This window comes from Nipponia nippon, unplaced genomic scaffold, assembly GCF_047370975.1.
Source record: "Nipponia nippon isolate SJK-2023a ecotype South Korea unplaced genomic scaffold, ASM4737097v1 scaffold_35, whole genome shotgun sequence".
Lineage (NCBI taxonomy): Eukaryota > Metazoa > Chordata > Aves > Pelecaniformes > Threskiornithidae > Nipponia > Nipponia nippon.
In genome coordinates, this window is record NW_028262353.1 from 737405 (window position 1) to 757814 (window position 20410).

The 20410-nt window shown below is 72.6% G+C and overlaps 2 protein-coding genes across 16 annotated transcripts; one reads left to right on the forward strand and one right to left on the reverse strand.

Moving 5' to 3' along the window:
• Nucleotides 1–98: 98 nt before the first annotated feature.
• BLOC1S1 (biogenesis of lysosomal organelles complex 1 subunit 1) lies at nt 99–1941 on the reverse strand. The gene is made up of 4 exons (XM_087771813.1): nt 1817–1941; nt 1448–1520; nt 775–907; nt 99–423 (listed from the first exon to the last, which is right to left on the reverse strand). The coding sequence occupies exons 1-4, from the start codon at nt 1875–1877 to the stop codon at nt 313–315; spliced, it is 378 nt and encodes a 125-aa protein (XP_087627939.1). The 5' UTR covers nt 1878–1941; the 3' UTR covers nt 99–312.
• On the forward strand, nt 431–20346 carry ITGA7 (integrin subunit alpha 7). Of its 15 annotated transcripts, none has more exons than XM_087771651.1 (28): nt 431–447; nt 3108–3233; nt 3708–4570; nt 10302–10429; nt 10526–10605; nt 10683–10938; nt 12163–12294; nt 12461–12580; nt 13955–14162; nt 14294–14487; nt 14624–14712; nt 14796–14923; nt 15314–15409; nt 15495–15556; nt 15646–15815; nt 16035–16184; nt 16285–16397; nt 16487–16685; nt 17125–17208; nt 17282–17361; nt 17481–17558; nt 17628–17730; nt 17885–18061; nt 18141–18233; nt 18364–18477; nt 18554–18652; nt 18732–18857; nt 19930–20346. In XM_087771651.1, exons 3-28 carry the CDS (start codon nt 3918–3920, stop codon nt 20110–20112), a joined length of 3915 nt encoding a protein of 1304 aa, XP_087627777.1. In that variant the 5' UTR covers nt 431–447; nt 3108–3233; nt 3708–3917; the 3' UTR covers nt 20113–20346. The 15 variants fall into 15 exon arrangements, with proteins under 15 accessions (XP_087627777.1, XP_087627776.1, XP_087627779.1 ...); XM_087771650.1 differs by lacking the exon at nt 431–447 and adding an exon at nt 2645–2774; XM_087771653.1 differs by lacking the exon at nt 431–447 and having other exon boundaries at nt 2697–3233; nt 3735–4570.
• The last annotated feature ends 64 nt before the right edge of the window (nt 20347–20410 follow it).

Genomic DNA, 20410 nt, shown 5'->3' on the forward strand with positions numbered 1-20410 from the left:
GCGCGGAGCTGGGGGGCCGAGCCCCCCCGGGGGATTAGCGCCCTCCCGGCCCAGAAGGGGCCCTTTGTCTGGGAGAAGAAGGGGCCTCAGAGCCCGCGTTAAGCGGAAAAGAGGATGAGGGGGCTTAGGGGGGGCAGCCCAGGGCAGCGCCAGGGCCCCTCCACACACCGCCCCTGCAACCACGCTTTATTCCGCCCGCTCCGGCGGCGTCCCCGCGGCGGCCGGGAGCAACCGCGGCGTCACAGCTGGGTGTGCGTTATCTGCCAGGAGCAGCTGCAGTGCTGGGGGGCCGGGGGCCCCGGCAGCGGCGGCTCAAGAGCAGGAGGGCTGGAGCTGCCCCTTGTAGACGTACTCCAGGGCGGTGGCGATGGTCCGCATGTCCATCTCGATGCTGCGGGCCCAGTTCTCCACGTCGCCGATCTCCTGCCGGGATGGGGGGGCTGTCAGGTGGGATTTTTGGGGTCCCACCCTGCCTCACTCTCCCCCTCCGGGCTGGCTGGGACCCCGCGGGTGCTGCCCGCCGTGGGGCCATGCGGCAGCAGGCAGATGGCACCGCCGGGCTGCTCCAGTGTCAAGCCGCGGGGCTGGGGGCTGCAGCCCACCCACCCTCCTGGCGCAGGTGGGGCGCAGGACCCCAGCCCTTGGCCAGCACCAGTGACATGGGGGGGCCCGTGGGGCTGCTTCTCCGCGTGGCCCAGAGGGAAATCCCCCCCCGTGCCAAGGGAGGGGTGGGGGGCGACCTCCCCGCCCGTGCCTGGGGGCCGGGACCCCCACCTTGAGGGCCTGGTTGAAGTTCTCCACCATGGTGATCCACTGCCCCGTCTGCTTGGCGAACTGGGCCGCCTGCACCTGCAGCGTCTTCACCTCGTGGTCCAGCTTCCGCTGGTTGACGTAGGCCTGCGCCACCCTGGGGGGGGACACGGGGCGGGGGGCAGGCGCGGGGAGTGGGGTCCTGCCCCAGCGGCCCCGGGCTGGGGGGTCCCCGGGGAGGGGGGGGGGAGCCTGGGGGAGCCGTGAATGGGGCTGGGGGTCCCCGGGGCGGGAATTTGGAGGGTGGAAGGGGCCATGGAGTTGAGGGGGTCCCTGGGCAGGGGTTTTGGGGGGGCAGGGGTCCCTGGCTGGGAGTTTGGGGGGTCCCTGGGCAGGGGTTTTGGGGGGAAGGGGCACCAGGGGTAGGGGGTTCCCTGGCTGGGGGTTTGGGGGGTCCCTGAGCAGAGGTTTTGGGGGGGGGTGCAGGGGTCCCTGGCTGGGGGTTTTGGGGGGAAGGGGCACCGGGATTGGGGGGGGGGGTGTCCCTGGCTGGGGTTTCCAGGGGTAAAAGGGGCTGGGGGGGTCGGGGGGTCCCCAGCTGGGGGGTTCGGGGGGGACCCCCACAGGGTCCATGGGGCTGCGGGGGTCCCTGGCGGGGGCCGGGGGTGCGGGGCCGGGGGTCCCGCCGGGGCCTCACCCCACGTTGAGGTGATCGACCAGGGCCTCGGTCAGGCGGGTGGCGGCGGCGATGGCCTCCCGGCGCCGCCGCTCTGCGGGGACGCGGCCGTCAGGGGCGGCGGGACCCCAACTCACCCCCCCGCGCACGCTGGCCGTGACGCCAGCAGGGAGCCGCGTGACGTCAGCGTGCGGGGCCGTGACATCACGCTCCACCCTGCCGGCCACCCCCGCGCCTCACCGCCGCGGTCGCCTTCCCCCCCCTTTGACGGACAGCCCCGCCGGCCAATGGGATGCGCGCCCGCGCGGCCCCCCGCGGTGAGCGGCGGCTCCTGCCGCCAATCGGGCCGCGGGGCGGGGCCGGTCGCCATGGGGACGGGGGCGGGCTCACCCTGCAGCTCCCGCCGCTCGCTCTGCCGCGCCTGGTGCTCCTTCAGCAGCCGGGACAGCATGGCGGCCCCGGCACGGCCCGCGTCACCTGACCGCCGCGTCACCGCCGCGTCACCGCCCCGCCCCGCCTCCCGGCGCCTGCGGGGCCTATAGCGGCCATAGGGGCCGGGCCGCCGGCCTTGGGGCGGGGCTGTAGGGGCCTGGATGGGGGATAGGGGCCCATGTGGGGGCTGTAGGGGCCCGGGTGAGGGCTATAGGGGCCCAGCTGGTAGCCCGAGGGGCTACAGGGGCCTGTGTGGGGGCTATAGGTGCCTGAGGGGGGTACAGGGGCCTGGCTGATGGCATGAGGGGGCCATAGGGGTCCAGAGTCTATAGGGGCCTGGGTGAGGGCTAGAGGAGCCCAGCTGGTAACCCGAGGGGGCTTTGGGGCCTGGGTGAGGGCTAGAGGGGCCCAGGTGAGGGCTACAGGGGCCCAGCTGGTAGCCCGAGGGGGCTACAGGGGCCTGTGTGGGGCCTACAGGTGCCTGAGGGGGATACAGGGGCCTGCCTGATGGCATCAGGGGGCTATAGGGGCCTGGGTGAGGGCTATAGGGGCCTGGGTGAGGGCTAGAGGAGCCCAGCTGGTAGTCCGAGGGGGCTATGGGGGCCTGTGTGGGGGCTATAGGTGCCTGAGGCGGGTACAGGGGCCTGGCTGATGGCATGAGGGGGCCATAGGGGTCCACAGGGTCTATAGGGGTCTGGGTGTGGCCTGCGAGGGTGACAGGGGCACGTCAGGGCTATAGAGAGCTGTCTGAGGGAGCGTGGAGCTGGGGGGGCTGTAGGAGCCTGGCTGGGGGTCTGGGGGGGTCTGGCAGCCTGGCTGGCAGCTGTGGGTCCTATAGGGGCCCGGCTGGGGGTGCGGGGTTTGTGCTGCGGGACGTATGGGTGCTATAGGGGCCTGGGACTCTGTGGCACGGCAGGTACGTGGCTGCCTCATGCGCTGCCCAGGGCGTCAGGCTCCCCTGGCTCTGCTGGTCCCAGCTGTGCTGGCTGCTGGTCCCAGTACCAGCCGTGCGGCTGGGGGGGCCTGGCCTGCGCCCTGTGAGCAACCGAGAGCCCGGGCTCGGCTGCAGCGCAAGGTGCCGGGGTCCGCGCCCCGTCCTCGGGGTGCTGGGGGACAGGCGAGCCGTCCCTCCTCCTCCCCGAGATCCGCGATGAGCGGGGCAGTGCTCTGCTCCCCGCTGGCGAGGGAGAGGCCGGGGATGCCCGGAGGAGCCGAGCGCGGCTCTGTTAAGCCCGCTTTTACTTCCCAGGTGGGGCAGCCTGCGCTGCTTGGGAATTCCTGAGCTCTCGCCTGCTTCTCGGCTGCGGCAGAACCGAGACCGGGGCTAAATCTCAAATAATCCAGAGTCATCCTTGGCAGGGCATCCCAATGTCAGGTACGGCCGCCGGGGCTGTCCCTGTGCCAGGACGTAATGGCTGGGGCTGGTGGGGAGCGGGATGAGCTGGCGGGGGGGGGGGGAGCCGGCCGGGCGCCCGGGATGCGGCCGCTGCCAGCAAAGTGCGCTAGGAAAATTAAATTGGCCTGCAGAGTGCCGGAAGGGTGAGCTGGCAGAAATGCCGGGATGCGTCTGATCTCACCGGGCTTAATCAGCCCGAGACCTGGGATGAGGCTGGTCCCTTGGCCGGGTGCCGCAGCCGAGCAGAGTGAGGAGGAGGAGGAGGAGGAAGGTCTCCTCATCCCTCGGGTTGGGCAGGGGAAGGGAGTATCAGGAAGGCGAAAAGAAAAGGCTGGGACTGCAGGGAGGGGGCTGTGGTTCTGCGGGTCGGTGCGGGCAAGGGGTAGGCAGGGCTCGGGGCGCTCCGGCGGGCTCGGGGTGCAGGCAGCACGACGACGTTGTGCCTCCTCGCAGCCGCGGTGCGGCCTGTTTCTTCCCCAGTTCCCTTCAGGGCGCTCCCGGCAGGGGCTGCCCGCTCCTGGCCCTGTCGGGAGCAGGATGTGCGTGGATGTGGATTCTCCCCGTGGATTCAGCACCTTTTTCCTTCGCTGTCCCCTTGCCTTCGTGCTCTGAGCTGGTGACCTGGCGGAGCTCTGGCTGCAGCTACAGGAACTCGAGCATAAAATGTGGCCAAAGATAAACCAGCGATTGGGTAAAAATAACCCCAGCTTGCTCCCCACCCGCCTGTCCGATGCTGGCCTGCTCCAGTTACACAAACAAGTTCTTGCCTGCAGGAGCCCCTGCAGCCTTGGGAAGGGCAGAGGAATTTGTTTTGCTGTGTCACTCGGTAGCTGCCGAGCGTGCTGGGCTAACGGGGGTGCTGCCGGGCAGAGCGTGCTCGGGGGCTGCGTGTGGCGGGGCCGCTCCGCTCCTCCCTGCGCCCGGGCCTGGCGTGTGCCGGGGTCAGCTGCTCCCGGCGAAAGCTTTGGGTGTATCGGAGGGGTTTGGTGTCCGCAGGGTAACTGCCGGCAGCTCTCCCGCCCGCGGGAGCCCCGGCGCAAGGCACCGCTCCCGGAACCGCGCCGAGCCGGTTCCTGCCCTTCCTTCCACAGGAATGAAGATCGCTGCCCGGCTGGGGACCTTTTGGTGACGGCTGACCCTCCTGCAGGCGCCTGCGGGAGTTTGCACCTCTCCCAGGCGCTGGCTCCCGCTCTCGGCACGCGCCGGGGATGCGCCTCGGCTTCCCTGGCTGACGCCGCCTGGAATGGCAGCGAAACGCGCTTGCTCTGCCCTGCCAGGCACGACGGGCCCGGGCTGCGGGCGCAGGAGCTGCACTGGTGCGTGGCTCTGCGGAGGACGCTCCGTGGGGGGAGCCTGGGTTCAATTCGGCCCTTCACAGAGTCCCCGGTGCTGGCGAGGTGGTTTGGCCGCGCCGGGGGAGCTCTCGGGAGCATTTCCCTCCCTCCGTCCGCGTGGAAGCGAGCAGTGGGTCCCATCCTCGCCCTGCCTTCGCTCCGGTCCCGGCCCTCGCCGCTCCCTGGCTCCAGCTGCTTCTACGCCCAGGGAGGCGCTTCCCCGCTCCCCCGCGCTCCTGACCCCGCGAAAGCCTTGGCGAGGCTCCTGGATCCTGCCCTGGCTGCGGGAGCGGGACGAAGACGTCCCGGTGTTGCCCCCGGGCTCCGCCGCCCTTGGGCGGGATGGGGAGCTCAGCCCCGCGGCCCCCCGCCACGCTCCCCCTGTCTCGGGCGCGGCGGCCGTTGGGGAGAGGCTGTGGCTTCTGGGAGCTGAGGGTTCACATCCAAGCCAGGGCTTGGAACAAAGGGAATGCTCCCAACAAGGAGTTTTCTTCTCCTGGCGGGCGAGTTGCTGCCTGACCCCCCCCTTGCTCTGCCCCCAGCCGTGAAAACCCTCGCGCTTCGTGCCTGAGCCGCGGGGAACGGCGTCGCGCCGCCAGCGGGGCCGGGGGAGCGCTCCCCCAGCACGCCCTGCCTCGTCTGGAAATCGGCCCTTGCACCGAAAATAAAATTCTCTTCAGATGGTGCGGAGGGGATGAGAGATCTGCTCTCGCTGCCGCCCGCTTGTGCCGTGCCGTGTGCGACAAAGCCGGCCCCGCTGAAACCCAGTCGCCGGCGGCTGGTGCCGGGATGGGACGAGGCCGGGAAGCCCCAGGAGCCCCAAGTTAGGAATTGTCCTCTCTCGTCCGTTCACGAGGTGGTTTTGGGGTTGGAAATCCCCGGCCCGCGGGGCTCTGGGGGGGCTGGGCCCCCAGGGGAGCTGCGGTCGCTAATCTGGAGCAGCTGGCTTCCCCGGCACGTTACCGGGCTCGGTGCGGGGAGCGGGGCGAGCCCCCGCCGTGGCACCCCGAGGGCCCGTCCTGGCCGTGCGCGGTGCTGAGCAGCGCTGCTTGGGGTGCAGGGCTGGCTCCCCCGGGGCCAGGGCTCGGGGTGCTGCTCGCGTTTGGGTCCCTTTGAGGGAAAAGAAAGCGGATTTGGAGGCTGGGCTGGGAGGGGGAGGCTTGGGAGCGTGGTGCCCCCGAGGCGGCTGGCGTGGAAGCCGGGAGGAGAGGCGGTGGCAGAGCGAGCGGGGGTCCCAGCCCCTCTCCCCCTGCTCGTGGGCACCCTGAAGCCTTGATCAGCTCTTTTGGGGGCCCCCTCTGTGCTGAGGGACGGCGCCGGGAGCCCAAACCGTGGTTTTATCTGGATGGGTTGCTCATCTTGCTTCCTGGCCGTGACCACCTTCCTTTCTCTTTATACTCGGCCCAATGCTCGCGTGATGCCGGCCTCTTCCGTCGGGCAGCGGCAGCCGCACGGGAGAGCTGGCGGGGAGCGATGGGGGGCGGCGGGAGGCCGAGCGGCCCCCGGGGACCGGGGCTGTTCCCAGCCTCCACTCCCAGGCAGGGATCGGCCCTTTCCCACGTCGGGAGCGTGACGTCGGGGACGTCGGGGATTTGGGCTGCCGAAGAGGAAAGCAGGGGCGAGCGTGGGGAGGGCTGGCCGGCAGCCAGGCGGGGGGCGAGCTGGGGGGCGCGGACCCTCTCGGTCCTGCCCTCATCCCCCCCAAAGGCAGGGCCGGCCGGCAGCGAGGAGGAGGAGGAGGAGGTCGGGGTGAAGGACTGTTCCTGCGTCCAGCGCGGAGCTGGAGCCCATTCACACGGCCGGAGCAGCTCTGCCAGCTCCCAAATATCTTCACAGGCCTTTGGAGAGCGGGAGCAGTTAAAAATAGCCGGTGTGCTGGAAAATATGACAGCCCCCCCTTTCCCACCCCGCCAAGCTGCCGTTTGGGGCACGGCGCCGTGCTCGAGCCACGGCCGCGCCTGTGGGACCCGGTCCCGCTGCTCGGGGGTCCGGCCGTGCCGGCACCGCGGGCCCCCCCGTCCCCGGGAGCCTGCAAAGGCACCGGCCCCTTCGGCGCGGGGGTGCACGGGCCCCGCTCCTGCCGGGGAGCCAGCGGCTCCTCTCGTTTTGGGGTGCAGGGGGGTTACTCCTCTCCCAGGCCAAGGGTGGAGGTGGCTGGGGACCTGGCAGGAGTCTGGGGACAGGGCTCGGCTGTCCCGGTCCCCTTCCCATCGCTGTGTCCCCAGGGCCGTCCCCGTGAGCGCGGCCTTGGCGCTGGGGAGCTGCCGGGACGGCAAATGGCCCCCGCGCGGCGGCTGTGCCAGGTGGGTGTCACTGCAGGTGACGGGGTATTGGGGTATCGGGGTATTGGGGTGTCGCTGCAGGCGATGGGCTATCGGGGTATCGCTGCAGGTGATGGGGTTTTGGGGTATCGGGGTGCCGGGGTGTTGCCCCTCGGCGGCGGCCATGCAGAGGCCGGTTGCCGTCCCGGCACACCAGGCCCAGCAGCCGTCTCGCGAGCGCTCCTCCGCTCCGTCCCGGCTCACGGAGGGCGAGGGTCCGGGGGCGGGCGACTGCCCTGCGCCTCGCCCCCGGCCGGGGAACCCCTGCTGCCCAGCCCGGGCGCCGTGCCCGGCCCTGGGGGCTGTGGCCCCGCTCCAGCAGCGCTGGTGGGCAGCGCTTTGGGGCCAGGGAGCCCTGGGGGGGTCACCTGCGCCCCCGGGGCTGCGCCTGGACGGGGGGGCCTCCGGCAGCATCGGCCGGGGCTGGGGGCTTCGACGGACGTCCGCCTCCGCGCGCGGGCAGGGCTGGTCCGTGCGGCGTGGGGTGCCGTGCGCTGCGGCGTGGGGTGCCGTGCAGTGCGATACGGGGTGCCGCGCAGTGCGATACAGGGTGCCGTGCGCTGCGGCGTGGGGTGCCGTGCAGCGTGATACGGGGTGCCGTGCGCTGCGGTGTGGGGTGCCGTGCAGTGCGATACGGGGGTGATGCGCTGCGGTATGGGGGTGATGCGCTGTGCAGCACTGCGTGGGGTGGGGTGCAATACGGGGCGATGGGTGCCGTGCACTGCGATAAGGGCTGTGATGCACAGCGATTTGGGGTGCAGTACCCAGGTACGGGGTGTGATGCCCCGCGCAGCGGTGTGAGGTGCTATGCGCAGTGCCGTGGGGTGCAGCACGCTGCAATGTGGGGTGCGCTGCCCTGTGCAGCGAGGTGCAGGGTGCGATGCACGGTGCCGTGGGGTGCAGCACGCTGCGATACGGGGTGCGCTGCCCTGTGCAGCGAGGTGCAGGGTGCGATGCGCGGTGCCGTGGGGTGCAGCACGCTGCAATGTGGGGTGCGCTGCCCTGTGCAGCGAGGTGCGGGGTGCGATGCACGGTGCCGTGGGGTGTGGGGTGCAATGTGCAGTGCCATGGGGTGCAGCACGCTGCGATACGGGGTGCAACGTCCCGTGCAGCAAGGTGCAGGGTGCGATGCGTGGTGCCATGGGGTGCAGCATGCTGCGATACAGGGTGCAACGCTCCATGCAGTGAGGTGCGGGGTGTGATGCGTGGTGCCGTGGGGTGCGAGGTGCGATGCGCGGTGCCGTGGGGTGCAGCACGCTGCGATACGGGGTGCAACGCCCCGTGCAGTGAGGTGCGGGGTGCGATGCGCGGTGCCGTGGGGTGCAGCACGCTGCGATACGGGGTGCGCTGCCCTGTGCAGCGAGGTGCGGGGTGTGATGCACGGTGCCGTGGGGTGCTGCTGCCCTGGCCCGGGCTGAGCCACCCGGGCCGTGACACCGGGCCGTGACACGGGGTGACCCAGCCCGCGGCAGGCGGGGCCGGGGCTGCGCTTCCCCGGCCGCCCCAGCTCCTCCTCGGCGGCGGCGGGAGCCGGGAGCGGCGGCAGCGGCCGGAGCCGGGAGCCGGGAGCCGGGAGCCGGGAGCCGGGGGCGGCGGCATGGCGGGGGCTCGGCGGCTGTGGCTGCCCTGGCTCTGCCTGCGGCTGCTGGCGAGCGCAGCCTTCAACCTGGACGCCACCAGCACCCTGCTGAAGGACGGCGACAAGGGCAGCCTCTTCGGCTTCGCTGTGGCTCTGCACCGGCAGCTCAGCCCCGAGCCGGCCGGTTGGTGAGTGCGGGGCCGGGGGCTCCGGTACCCGCGGGTCTCCGGTAGCCGGGGCCGGGAGGGGCGCGGGAGCCGCGGACCCTGCCCGGGGGGGGTCACCCCGCTCTGTGCCCCCTCCTCGGGGCCGTGTCCCCCCCTTGTCCCCCCGCTGAGCCGGGGACCCCCCCGCTTCTCCCCGGTGCTGCCCCTCCGGGGTGCCGAGCCCCCGACCGGGCCGGAGACCCGAGGGGACGGGGACGGGCGCGGGGCCCCACCGCCTGCGCTGCCGCTCCGAGCTGCTCGGCAGGAGCCGGGGGTGGGGGGTCGGGGGGCGATCGATGCCCCGGGCGCAGCCTCGGGGTGCTCGGGTGGAGGGACCCCCCCGGCCGGGCCCCCCCGGCCCTGCCCGCCGCCTCCCCCGCGCCCGCTCGCCGCTGAGCTGGCAAACGCCCACCCGCCGCATGCCAGGGCGGCCACCGGCCGCGGGCCCTGGCCCCCGTCGCCCCCGTCGCCCCCAGCCCCCGTGGCCCCCAAGGCACCTGTGGCCCCTGGGGGGCTCGGGCTGCTGGCGGGGGTCTCAGCGATGGGGACCCCTGGAGCGGGCAGGTCTCAGGGCGCTGTCGCCCACGCCTCCCCACCCGCTCGCTAGGCCCCAGCCACCCTCCCCGTCCCCGACGCCCCGGCTCGCCGCCGCCTACCCCTGTGCCCCCCAGGCCGGTGGCGCCGGCTGAAGCCGCCCGGCCACGCCAGCCGCCCTCTTCACATTCTTGGCGCCGGGAGGGACATTTTGGCTCCCCGGCGCCCCAGCTCGCGGGCAGGTGTTTGCGGAGCCGCTGGCACCGCGCTGGGCTCTGCCCTGCCGGCACCGCGCCGGCGTCCCCCTGCCATCCCCTCCGGTCCCCGGCAGGGCTCAGGGAGGGTATCGCCCCCATGGCTCCTACAGGGTCCCCTGGCCCTGGCACCCCGGGCAGTGCCCGGCGCCCAGCGCGGGGTGCGCTCCTGTGCCTCCGTCTGGCTCCCTCCTTTTTTGGGCATGTTGCTGCAGGGTTATTTTGGGTGAATTCCAGTTTATTTTTACCGGCTCTGCCTCTCCGTCACCCCCCGGGGCTCCCTGGCGTCCCAAGGCCACCGTCCCCCGGGGAGAGGGGCTGGGGGTGGCCACGGGTCCCCCACGGCCACCGGGGAGCCACCGGTGGCACAGCACTCGTCCGACAGGGGAGCGAGCCCCGTCCCCTCGGGGACCCCGGGGAGGGCTGTGTGGGGTGGGGGTCAGGGTGCCCCTAACCCTGCTGCACCGGGGGGACGGGGCAGGGAGTGGGCAGGAGTGGGGGGTCCGGGTGTGCGTCACCTCCTGCGCCCCCTCCCCTGCCCACACGTGCACCGAGCTGCGGCTGAGGCCTGGGAATGGCCGTGCCGGGGCTGCAGCTGCTCGGCCGGACGGGCTGGCACCGCGCTGGGCATGCACCGCGCCGGCACGGCCAGCGGCGTGAAATCGGTGCGGGGGCGTGAGGACAGCTGCGCGGGGCCGGGGACGCTGCGGTGGCTCCAGATGGATGACGGGGGGCGGGACCGGGCGTGCGAAGCCGGCAGCGCGGGTGTGCCAAGCCCAGCGTCGCACACGCCCTGACGGGGGGTCCCTGCCGCGGCAGGTTGCTGGTGGGGGCCCCCCAGGCGCCGGCGCTGCCCAGCCAAGGTGCCAACCGGACCGGGGGGCTCTTCGCCTGCCCGCTGACCCCCGAGCTCTCCGACTGCTGGCGCGTGCCCATCGACGAGGGAGGTGAGGCGCGCGCCCGGGGGCGCTCGGTCTGCGGGGACCCCCCCGGCTCCCCGCCCCGGGGGTCGCGGCGGGGCTGACGCTGCCCGTCCCCACCAGTGGACCTGCGGCGGGAGAGCAAGGAGAACCAGTGGCTGGGGGTGAGCGTGAAGAGCCAAGGCGCCGGCGGCAAGATTGTGGTGAGCAGCGGGGGGGGTGACGGCGGCGAGGGCTGCGGGGGGCCCCCAGCCCCGCCTGACCCCCTCCCCGCACGCAGACCTGCGCCCACCTGTACGAGGCGCGGCACCGGGTGCGGCAGCCCCTGGAGACGCGGGACGTGATCGGGCGCTGCTTCGTGCTGAGCCAGGACCTGCGGGTGCGGGACGAGCTGGACGGCGGCGAGTGGAAGTTCTGCGAGGGGCGGCCGCAGGGCCACGACCGCTTCGGCTCCTGCCAGCAGGGCCTGGCCGCCGCCTTCAGCCCCGACCACCATTACATCCTCTTCGGGGCCCCCGGCACCTACAACTGGAAGGGTGAGGACGGGGGCGGCTGCGGGCGCGGGGCTGCGGGCGCTGCCTGGGTGCGCGGGTGTGCGTGGGTGCGTGTGCCTGCCTGGGCGGGCGTGCAAGGTGCGCACGTGCATGCACGGTGGGTGTGCAAGCTGTGGGTGTGAGCGTACGGGTGCCTGGGTGCTGCGTGTGAGCGTGCTATAGGTGTGAGCGTGCTATAGGTGTGAGCGTATGGCTGCCTGCGTGCAGTGGCTGTGAGTGTGCTATAGGTATGAGTGTGCTATAGGTGTGAGTGTATGGCTGCCCGCGTGCAGTGGGTGTGAGCGCAGGTGTGAGTGTGCTATAGGTGTGAGCGTGCTATAGGTGTGAGCGTACGGCTGCCCGCGTGCGGTGGCTGTGAGTGTGCTATAGGTGTGAGCATATGGCTGCCCGCATGTGGTGGGTGTGAGCGTGCTATAGGTGTGAGCGAGTGTATGGCTGCCCGTGTGCAGTGGGTGTGAGCGCAGGTGTGAGCGTGCTATAGGTGTGAGCGTATGGCTGCCTGCGTGCAGTGGCTGTGAGTGTGCTATAGGTGTGAGTGTGCTATAGGTGTGAGTGTATGGCTGCCCACGTGCAGTGGGTGTGAGCGCAGGTGTGAGTGTGCTATAGGTGTGAGCGTACAGCTGCCCGCGTGTGGTGGGTGTGAGCACAGGTGTGAGCGTGTGTACGCATGCTGTGCATGCACGCACACGGGCTTGCACGCATGCACTATGACTGTACCTGTGGGGGGGGGTGTGCATGTACGCCCGCGTGTGTGCACGCATGTGCCCATACCTGCTCGATATGTGTGCACGCTGTGGGTGTGAGCACGCTATAGGTGCAAGCTCAGGTGTGTGTTCGTGCGGTGGGTGTGAGCACGCAGGCGTGTGCACGCCGTATGAGTGTGCATGCGTGCGCCTGTGGGTGTGTGCATGCGTGCAAGCCCGTGTGCGTGCATGCAGGCGTGTGCGCACGCGTGCACGCCGTGTGTGTGTACACGCGTGGGTGGGTGCGTGCCCGTGGCTGTGCACACGCGGGCACCGGTGTGTCCGTGTGCCGGGATGCCCAGGCCAGGGCCGTGCCCAGCCGGCGAGCGCGGGGCCGTGGGGCGGCTCTGGTGCCCCTTCGTCCCCCGGCAGCAGGAGGGTCCCCAGGGGGTCCCCACCCCGGGGTCCCCCCCCACCCCAGGGGTGCCCCCCCGGCCCCCCTCACCCCTCCTCGGTTCGGCAGGGAACCTGCGCGTGGAGCTGCTTAACCAGAGCTCCCTCGACCTGCTGCGCTACGACGACGGGCCCTACGAAGCCGGGGGCGAGAAGGACCAGGACCCCTCGCTCATCCCCGTGCCCGCCAACAGCTACTTCGGTACGGGCGCGGCGGAGCCCGGGCGCGGCGGCACGGCACGGCACCGGGGACCCCCACCGCTGCCGTGGGACCCCCTCCGGCCCCGCCGCCCGGCTCCAGCCCGCCCAGGCCGCCGTGCCCGCCCTGACGCCCCTCTCTCTTTCTCTCCCGCCCGGCCGCGGCGCAGGGCTGCTCTTTGTGACAAACATTGATAGCTCAGACCCCGACCAGCTGGTCTACAAAACCCCCGAGCCCAACGAGAAGGTGCCCGGCGCGGCCGGCGACGTGGCCCAGAATAGCTACTTGGGTTCGTACGCGCCGCCGCCGGCGGCGTCCCCGTGTGCCACCCTCCCAGCGCCGTGTCCTGTGGCGTGTCCCTCGTGTCTGTGGACGGGAGAGGAGAGGCGAGGTCCCGCAGCCTCGGCCGGGCCCTGCGAGCGGACGTGCACACGTGTGTCCCCGTGCAACACGTGTGTCCCTGTGCACGCACGCGTGCACCGAGCGCGCCTCCCTCTGTGCCTCCCCACAGTGCAGCGTTGCTCCCCTCCTCGTGCACGCGCGAAGCACCCCCCCCTTGCACCCCCGCTGCGTGCAGCCCCCTCCTTGTGCACCCCCCCTTGCACCCTGGCTGCATGCAGCCCCCCCTCCTCGTGTGCACCCCCTTGCACCCCTGCTGCATGCAGCCCCCCTCCTTGTGTGCACCCCCTTTGCCCCCCCGCTGCGTGCAGCCCCCTCCTCGTGCACCCCCCTTGCACACCTGGCCGTGCATGCGCGTGGCTGCCCACCTCCCCGCGCCCTGCGGGGGTCCAGGCACGCGCCTGCGGCCGTCACCCGCCGGGGTGGGGGTCCCAGACCCCCCCGGCCGGGGCTCCCTGCGGGCAGCGCTGCCTTGTCCCCGTCCCTGTCCCTGTCCTGTGTCCCGTGGCTGTGCGGGGGCTGTGGCAGGGGCACCGCCAGGCTGGGGGGGGGCAGAGCCCAGGGACGGGGGGCCCAGAGCCTGGCGTGGCCCCCAGCACCCCCTGTCCCCGTGCTCTTCCCTCCGGAGGTGTTTCTGCATGGGGGGGTGCATGGTTCCTGGGGGGGCAGCTGGAGCCTGGCTGGGGGCTGCCGGGGGGCTGCTGGGGGGCTCGGGGGGCTGCCGGGGGGCTGTGTGGCTGCCGGGGGGCTCGGGGGGCTCAGGGGCTGCGTGGCTGCCGGGGGGGCCGTGCACTGCAGCCACTGCATGTGGGGAAGGGGCTCCTGGCCCCCCGTCGTGGAGAGGGGTCTCCTGCTCTCTCCAGCTGGGGGGGGTCCGGCCCCCATCCGGCTCTGCTCCGGGTCTTGCTGCTCTGGCTCCAAAATCTTCCCTTCTCTCCCCAAAATCTTCCCTTCTGGCAATGCGGGGAGGGGCCGCTCCTCTGCTCCCCCGGCTTCCCCTGGCCCAGAGCTGGGGAGGGGACCCCGCAGTCCTGCCCCCCCCGCTGCAGCCGCTGTGGCCCAGGCAGCGCAGGGCAGGGAAACTGAGGCACGAGCAGGGCCGCCCCATTCCCACGCCAAAGCACGAGGGTCCCCGAGGGGAGACCTGGCCACGCAGGGCTGAGCAGAGAGAGAGACGGACGGACGGAGGGACGGAGGGACGGGCAGACGGCGGGTGTGGGGGGCCGGGGGCCGGGCGGGCACCGACGCCTGCCCCCCTCCGCAGGCTTCTCGGTGGACTCGGGCGCGGGGCTGACGCGGAGGCGGGAGCTGAGCTTCGTCACCGGAGCCCCCCGCGCCAACCACACCGGGGCCGTCGTCATCCTGCGCCGCGACAGCGCCAACCGCCTGGTCCCCGAGGCCGTGCTGCCCGGCCAGCAGCTCACCTCCGCCTTCGGCTATGCCGTCGCCGTGCTCGACCTCAACAGCGATGGGTGAGTTTGGGGAGACCCCCCCGGGCCGTGGCGGCTTGGCCCCCCCAGTCTTGGTGCCGGGGCATCGCCCTGGCTCGGCGCACCGGGGCAGCTTGCCAGGGCCAGGAGTGATGGAGCCGCCGTCCCCGCAGCTGGATGGACCTGGTGGTGGGGGCCCCCCACTTTTTTGAGCGCAAGGAGGAGATCGGGGGGGCCGCCTACGTCTACATCAACCCAGCGGGGCGCTGGGACTCCGCCACCCCCCTCCGCCTCAACGGCACCCGCGGCTCCATGTTCGGCATCGCCCTCAGCGCCGCCGGGGACCTCAACCGGGACGGCTTTGAGGGTGAGGGGCTCGGGGGGCTCTGGGCTGGGACGCTGCCTGCGTCCTGCTGGGGGGGAGATGGTGGCACCGGGGGCCGCATCCCGCAGAGGGCCCTGGGAGGGGTCTGGGCCCCCACTACCTGCCCGTGCCCCCCCAGACCTGGCCGTGGGAGCCCCCTTCGACGGCGCCGGCAAAGTCTACATCTACCACGGCAGCAACCTGGGCATCGTGGCAAAGCCGGCACAGGTGAGGGGGTGCGGGGCGGGGGGGTGTGTTGGCCATCGTCCCCCCCCCGCCCCTCCCCGGTGTCACGGACACCCTGTCCCCAGGTCCTGGATGGGGAGGGCGTGGGGGTGACGGCCTTCGGGTACTCCCTCTCGGGGGGGCTGGACGTGGATGGGAACCTCTACCCCGACCTGCTCGTCGGCTCCCTCTCCGACACCGTCGTGCTGTACAGGTGAGTGCCCCCTCCCCGAGCATCGCCCTTCCCCGAGCATCCCTGTCCCTGAGCATCCCCTGTCCCCAAGCATCCCCTGTCCCCAAATATCCCCTATCCCGGAGCATCCCCTGTCCTGGAGCATCCCCTGTCCCCAAGCATCCCCTGTCCCCAAATATCCCCCATCCCTGAGCATCCCCTGCCCCCGAGCATCCCCTGTCCTGGCGCACCCCCCCATCCCCGAGCACCCCCATGGCGGGGCTCCCCTCAAACCCTCCCAGGGCATCCCCTGACCCGGGGGGTCCCTGGGCACGGCGGGGGTCCCGTGCAGGGGGTGAGTGCCAGGTCTGCGCAAGGCTTGGGGTGCCCCGGCGGGGCCCAGCCTGGCACCCCCCGTTTCTCCCCCGGCAGGGCCCGGCCGGTCGTCCACGTCTCCAGGAACGTCTCCCTGCTCCCCCCCAACATCGACCTGGAGCAGAGCAACTGCCAGCACCAGGAGGGCGTCTGGTGGGTGCCACCCGCTCCCCCTCCCCGCCTCCCCTCCCCGGGCACGGCCGGGGGGGTGCCCCCGTCTCACCCCGTGCCCCCGCAGCGTGGACGTCCGAGCCTGCTTCAGCTACACGGCCAGTCCCGCCAGCTACAGCCCCCGCCTCGGTGAGCGCGGCGGGACGGGCGGGGGGACAGCAGCCCCCCGGGCTGGGACGGGAGGGCCCCCCGGCATCGCGCCCGTCCCTCTCCCGCAGTGCTGGAGTACGTCTTCGACGCCGACACGGACCGCCGGCGGCGGGGCCAGGCCCCCCGCGTCTCCTTCCTCGGCCGCCGTCCATCGGACCCCGAGCACCAGTTCTCCAACACGGTGGAGCTGCCCCGGCAGCACGCCCGCGCCTGCGTCAAAGCCACCTTCCAGCTCCAGGTGGGTCCCTGTCCTCATCCCCATCCTCATCCTCGTCCCTGTTTCCATCCCCATCCTCATCTTCATCCCCCTCATCCTCATCCCCATCCTCATCTTCGTCCCTGTTTCCATCCCCATCCTCATCCCCATCCTCATCTTCATCCCTGTTTCCATCCCCATCCCCATCTTCATCCCCGTCTTCATCCCAGTCCCCCTCACCCTCGCCCGCCCTGCCCGCAGGACAGCATCCGTGACAAGCTGCGCCCCATCGCCGTCACCCTCGCCTACGGCATCCAAGGAGCCGGGGCCGTGCGGCAGAGCCGGGGGACCTCCCTGCCGCCCCTCTCCCCGGTGCTCAGCCCCCAGCAGCCCAGCAGCCACCGCACCGAGGTGGGGACCCGGCCGCGTCCCCCGCCTCCCCGGGGGTCCGGGGCGCACCGGCCGGCGCGGGGGCTGCCTGGAGTGTCCCCGTCCCCCCGTGTCCCCCCAGGTGCATTTCCTGAAGCAGGGCTGCGGGGACGACAAGATCTGCCAGAGCAACCTCCAGCTCCATTTCCAGTTCTGCGCCCGCCTGGGGGACGCCGATTTCTTGCCCCTGCCCAGGTGAGGGGGGCCGGGGTGCTGCCCCCCGGGTCCCCACCCCGCGGGACATTGGGGACCCCCAGGGGTGCTCACGGCGGCTCTGTCCCCAGGGGCACGGATGGCACCGCCATCTTCGCCATGAGCGACCAGAAGGACGTGGCCCTGGAGATCCACGTCACCAACCTGCCCTCGGACCCGGCGGAGCCGCAGCGGGACGGGGACGATGCCCACGAGGCCCTGCTCACCGCCACCTTCCCCCCGGAGCTGCCCTACTCCGCCCTGCGCCCCTACGACGGCCGGGCACCCTCGGTGCGGCGGGGGCCGGGGCGGGGGCGAGGATGGGGTGGTACCCAGGGGGCTGGGGGTGCAGAGGGATGGGGATGGTCCTGGGGGTGCTGGAGGGCCAGGGGTGGTCCCGGGGGTGCTGGGGGTGCAGAGGGATGGGGATGGTCCTGGGGGTGCTGGAGGGCCAGGGGTGGTCCCAGGGGCGCTGGGGGTGTGGGATGAGGTCAGACCTGGGGTGCAGAGGGATGGGGATGGTCCCGGGGGTGCTGAGGGCAGAGGGCTCGGGGTGGTCCTGGGGACACTGGGGGGACAGGGCTGGTCCTGGGGGTGCCGGGAGTGCGGGATGGGGATGGTCCTGGGGCTGCAGAGGGCTGGGGGTGCTGGGGGTGCAGGCGGGGGCCAGTCCCGGGGCGTGGTGGGCGGGGGGGACGCCAGCGGCGGGGCTCAGCTCTCTGCCCCCCAGGAGAAGCCGGTGGTGTGCCTCGCCAACCAGAACGGCTCGCAGGTGGAGTGCGAGCTGGGGAACCCCATGAAACGCGGAGCCCAGGTGGGCGCAGGTCCCCGCTCCCCCCGGCCCCTGGCCCTGGCCCCGGCCCCGGCCCTCACCCCTCTGCCCCCAGGTGCGGTTCTTCCTCATCCTCAGCACCCTGGGCATCACCATCCAGACCACGGACCTGGCGGTGGAGCTGGCCCTGTCCACGTGAGCCCGGGGTCGTTGGGGGCCTTCGCGGCGGAGCCCCGCGCTCGGCTCTGCACACGGGCGCGTTTGGGGGGGGATTCGGGGTGGTGCCCCCCCTGACCCCCCCCGCCTCTCCCCAGGATCAGTGAGCAGCCGGGGCTGGAGCCGGTGGTGGCTCGCGCCCGCGTGGTCATCGAGCTGCCGCTCTCCGTGACGGGGTGAGTGAGGGCAGGGAGGGGGGGCCGGGACCCCCCCGGGGCTGCCCTGACCCCCGGCTGTCCCCGCAGCGTGGCCGTGCCGCCCCGGCTCTTCTTTGGCGGGGCGGTGCGGGGGGAGAGCGCCATGCGGCGGGAGAGCCAGGTGGGCAGCGCCGTGCGCTTCGAGGTCACGGTGAGTCGCCCCGACGGGACGGGGGGCGCGCGGGCTGCCGGGGATCTCGGCCCCGCTGCTCCCCTTCCCGCCCCGTGCTCCTGGGTGGGGGGCGGCTGTGGGGCGGGGGGTCCGCGCTGCCCTGCTCACACCGCTGTCGTCCCCCCGCCGGCAGGTCTCCAACCGGGGCCAGTCGCTGAAGACGCTGGGCTCGGCCTTCCTCACCCTCCTCTGGCCCCACGAGATCAGCAACGGGAAATGGCTGCTCTACCCCCTGCACCTGGAGCTGGCGGCTCCCCCGGGGCAGCGGGTGGCCTGCAGCCCCCCCGCCAACCCGCTGCGCCTGGCCCTGGTACCGCCGCGGGAGGGGACGCCTGCGAGCCGGGGGGGTCCCTGCCGCCCCCCTCCATGCCCGTCCTTCCCCCCTCCAGGAGCTGCCGGGGGAGGCTGACGACGCCGAGGCGCCCAGCCCGGGGTCCTGGTGGGTGCCGGCGCCCGCGGAGAGGAGGAGGAACGTCACGCTGGTGAGCGGGGCTGGGGTACCCCTGCTCCTGGGGTGCACCCGCTGTTGGGGAGCACCCGTGCCGGGGGTGCACCCGCTCCCGGGGTGCCCCCCTCGTGGGGCGTGCAGCCGGGCTGACCCCCGTCCCGCAGGACTGCGCCCAGGGCACCGCGCGCTGCCTGGCCTTCCGCTGCCCGCTGCACAGCTTCGAGCGCGCCGCCGTGCTGACGGCGCGCGGGCGCCTCTGGAACGGCACCTTCCTGGAGGTAGGAGGGGACGGGGACGGGGACGGGACCCCCGGGCCGGGGAGGGGGCTCAGCCCGTCCCGTGCCCCCGCCGCAGGAGTACCTGGCCGTCACCTCGGTGGAGCTGATCGTGCGCGCCAGCGTCTCGGTGACCTCCTCCATCAAGAACCTGGTGCTGAAGGACGCCTCCACGCAGGTCTGGCCCTGCCGCCCCGGCCCCCCCAGCCCCTGGCCCCCCGGCCCCCGCTGCCCCCTGACCGCCCTCCCCTCCCCAGATCCCCGTCTCCATCTACCTGGACCCCGGGGCGGCGGTGGCCGGCGGCGTGCCCTGGTGGGTCATCCTGCTGGCCGTGCTGGCCGGTGTTCTCGTCCTGGCCCTGCTGGTCTTCATCCTCTGGAAGGTGAGGGACGGGGAGGGGGTCCCCGTGGCAGGATGTGTCCCCCTCCCCACGGCACAGGGTCCCCTGTGCCACCCCAGCCATGCCATGCCACGCCACGCAGTGCCATGCTGTGCCACGCTGTGCCACCCCAGCCATGCCATGCTGTGCCACACTGTGCCATGCTGTGCCCCCCCAGCTGTGCTATGCCACACTGCCATGCTGTGCCGTACTTTACCACCCCAGCCATGCCGTGCCATGCCCCACCGTGCCGTGCCATGCCATGCCACACCATGCCATGCTGTGCCACGCCAGCTGTGCCGTGCTCCCCCAGCCGTGCCATACCGTGCCGTGCCATGCAACCCCAGCTCTGCTCTGTCACCCCGGCCGTGCCGTGCCACGCCACCCCAGCCGTGCCGTGCTGTGCCGTGCCATAAAGCCTGGCCTCGCCCGGCCTCACCCTCTCGCTTCCTCCCCAGTGCGGCTTCTTCAAGCGGAGCAGCCGAAAGTCCCGCTACGCCGCTAACTATTACCGGGCCCGCCTGGGCCTGCAGCCCTCGGCGGCGGACAAGCAGGCGCTGGAGGGCGAGCGGTAACGCAGGGCTCTCCCGCCCCGGCCCCGGCGCGCAGCGAGCACGGGTGCGCAGGGGTGTGCGAGAGCCGGCGGCCGCCCTGCGCGGGCGTGCGAGGGCCGGCAGCGTGCCGCGGCGGCGGGACGAGGGCTTGCAGCGTCTGCGTGCAGGCGTGCGAGGGTTTGCAGCGTCAGGGTGGACGGACGAGGGGTTTGCAGTGCTGGTGCACGGACGTGCGAGGGCTTGCAGCACCCAGGCCAGGACGTGCGAGGGCTTGGAGTGTGGGTGCGCATGGGTTTGCAGTGCTGGCACACGATTGTGCAAGGGTTTGCAGTGCCCGAACCGGGACGCGCGAGGGTTTGCAGTGCTGGCGTGCGGTCGTGCAAATGCCGGTGCAAAGCGTGCACCCCTGCGCTTTCGGGGCGAGCGCCGAGGGACGGGCAAGCGCCGCTGCCGCGGGCTGACGGAGCCGGTCCCGAAGCCGGGGCGTCCCCGCGGGGCCCTGACTCGCCGGTCCCCCCCAGCTGGGCTTCTTCCGCCGAGCACGCTACGCGCCGCCGGCCGTGCCGCAGTACCACGCCGTGAAGATCCCGCGGGAGGAGCGGCAGCAGTTCCGCGAGGAGAAGACGGGGACGATCCAGAGGAAGGAGTGGGCCGCCAACTTGAGCGAGGCCAACGACGGCCACGTCGCCCCCAGCTCGGCGTAGCCACCCCCCCGGGGACGGCGGCAGGCGGACGGGACGCTGGGCACGGGACCCCGGACCCGGGACCCCAGGCGTGCCCTGGGGAAGGACCCTCTGGCACACGCGTGTGCCGGCACACGCCTGCCCTAGCCGGGCGCACGCGGGACTGCTGGCACCGAGACGGGCCCGTGGCCCCGCAGGGAGGGCTCAGCCCCGCCGCCATGCTCGTCCCAATAAAAGGAACAGCCCGTCCACAGAGACCCTCGCCCTTCCTCGCAGCCTGGGGGTGCCGGCCATGATGGGTGTGGCCGTGGGGAGCCGC

What these genes read in the sequence shown, in the direction of transcription:
- BLOC1S1 (XM_087771813.1), bottom strand. Translation starts at nt 1,877, where the DNA reads ATGCTGTCCCGGCTGCTGAAGGAGCACCAGGCGCGGCAGAGCGAGCGG. An exon ending in CGAGCGGCGGGAGCTGCAGG is followed by an intron (nt 1,521 to 1,816) that starts GTGAGCCCGCCC and finishes GCGTCCCCGCAG; the next exon opens with AGCGGCGGCGCCGGGAGGCC. An exon ending in ACTTCAACCAGGCCCTCAAG is followed by an intron (nt 424 to 774) that starts GTGGGGGTCCCG and finishes CCATCCCGGCAG; the next exon opens with GAGATCGGCGACGTGGAGAA.
- ITGA7 (XM_087771651.1), top strand. Translation starts at nt 3,918, where the DNA reads ATGTGGCCAAAGATAAACCAGCGATTGGGTAAAAATAACCCCAGCTTG. An exon ending in CAACCGGGACGGCTTTGAGG is followed by an intron (nt 14,488 to 14,623) that starts GTGAGGGGCTCG and finishes GTGCCCCCCCAG; the next exon opens with ACCTGGCCGTGGGAGCCCCC. An exon ending in GACACCGTCGTGCTGTACAG is followed by an intron (nt 14,924 to 15,313) that starts GTGAGTGCCCCC and finishes CTCCCCCGGCAG; the next exon opens with GGCCCGGCCGGTCGTCCACG.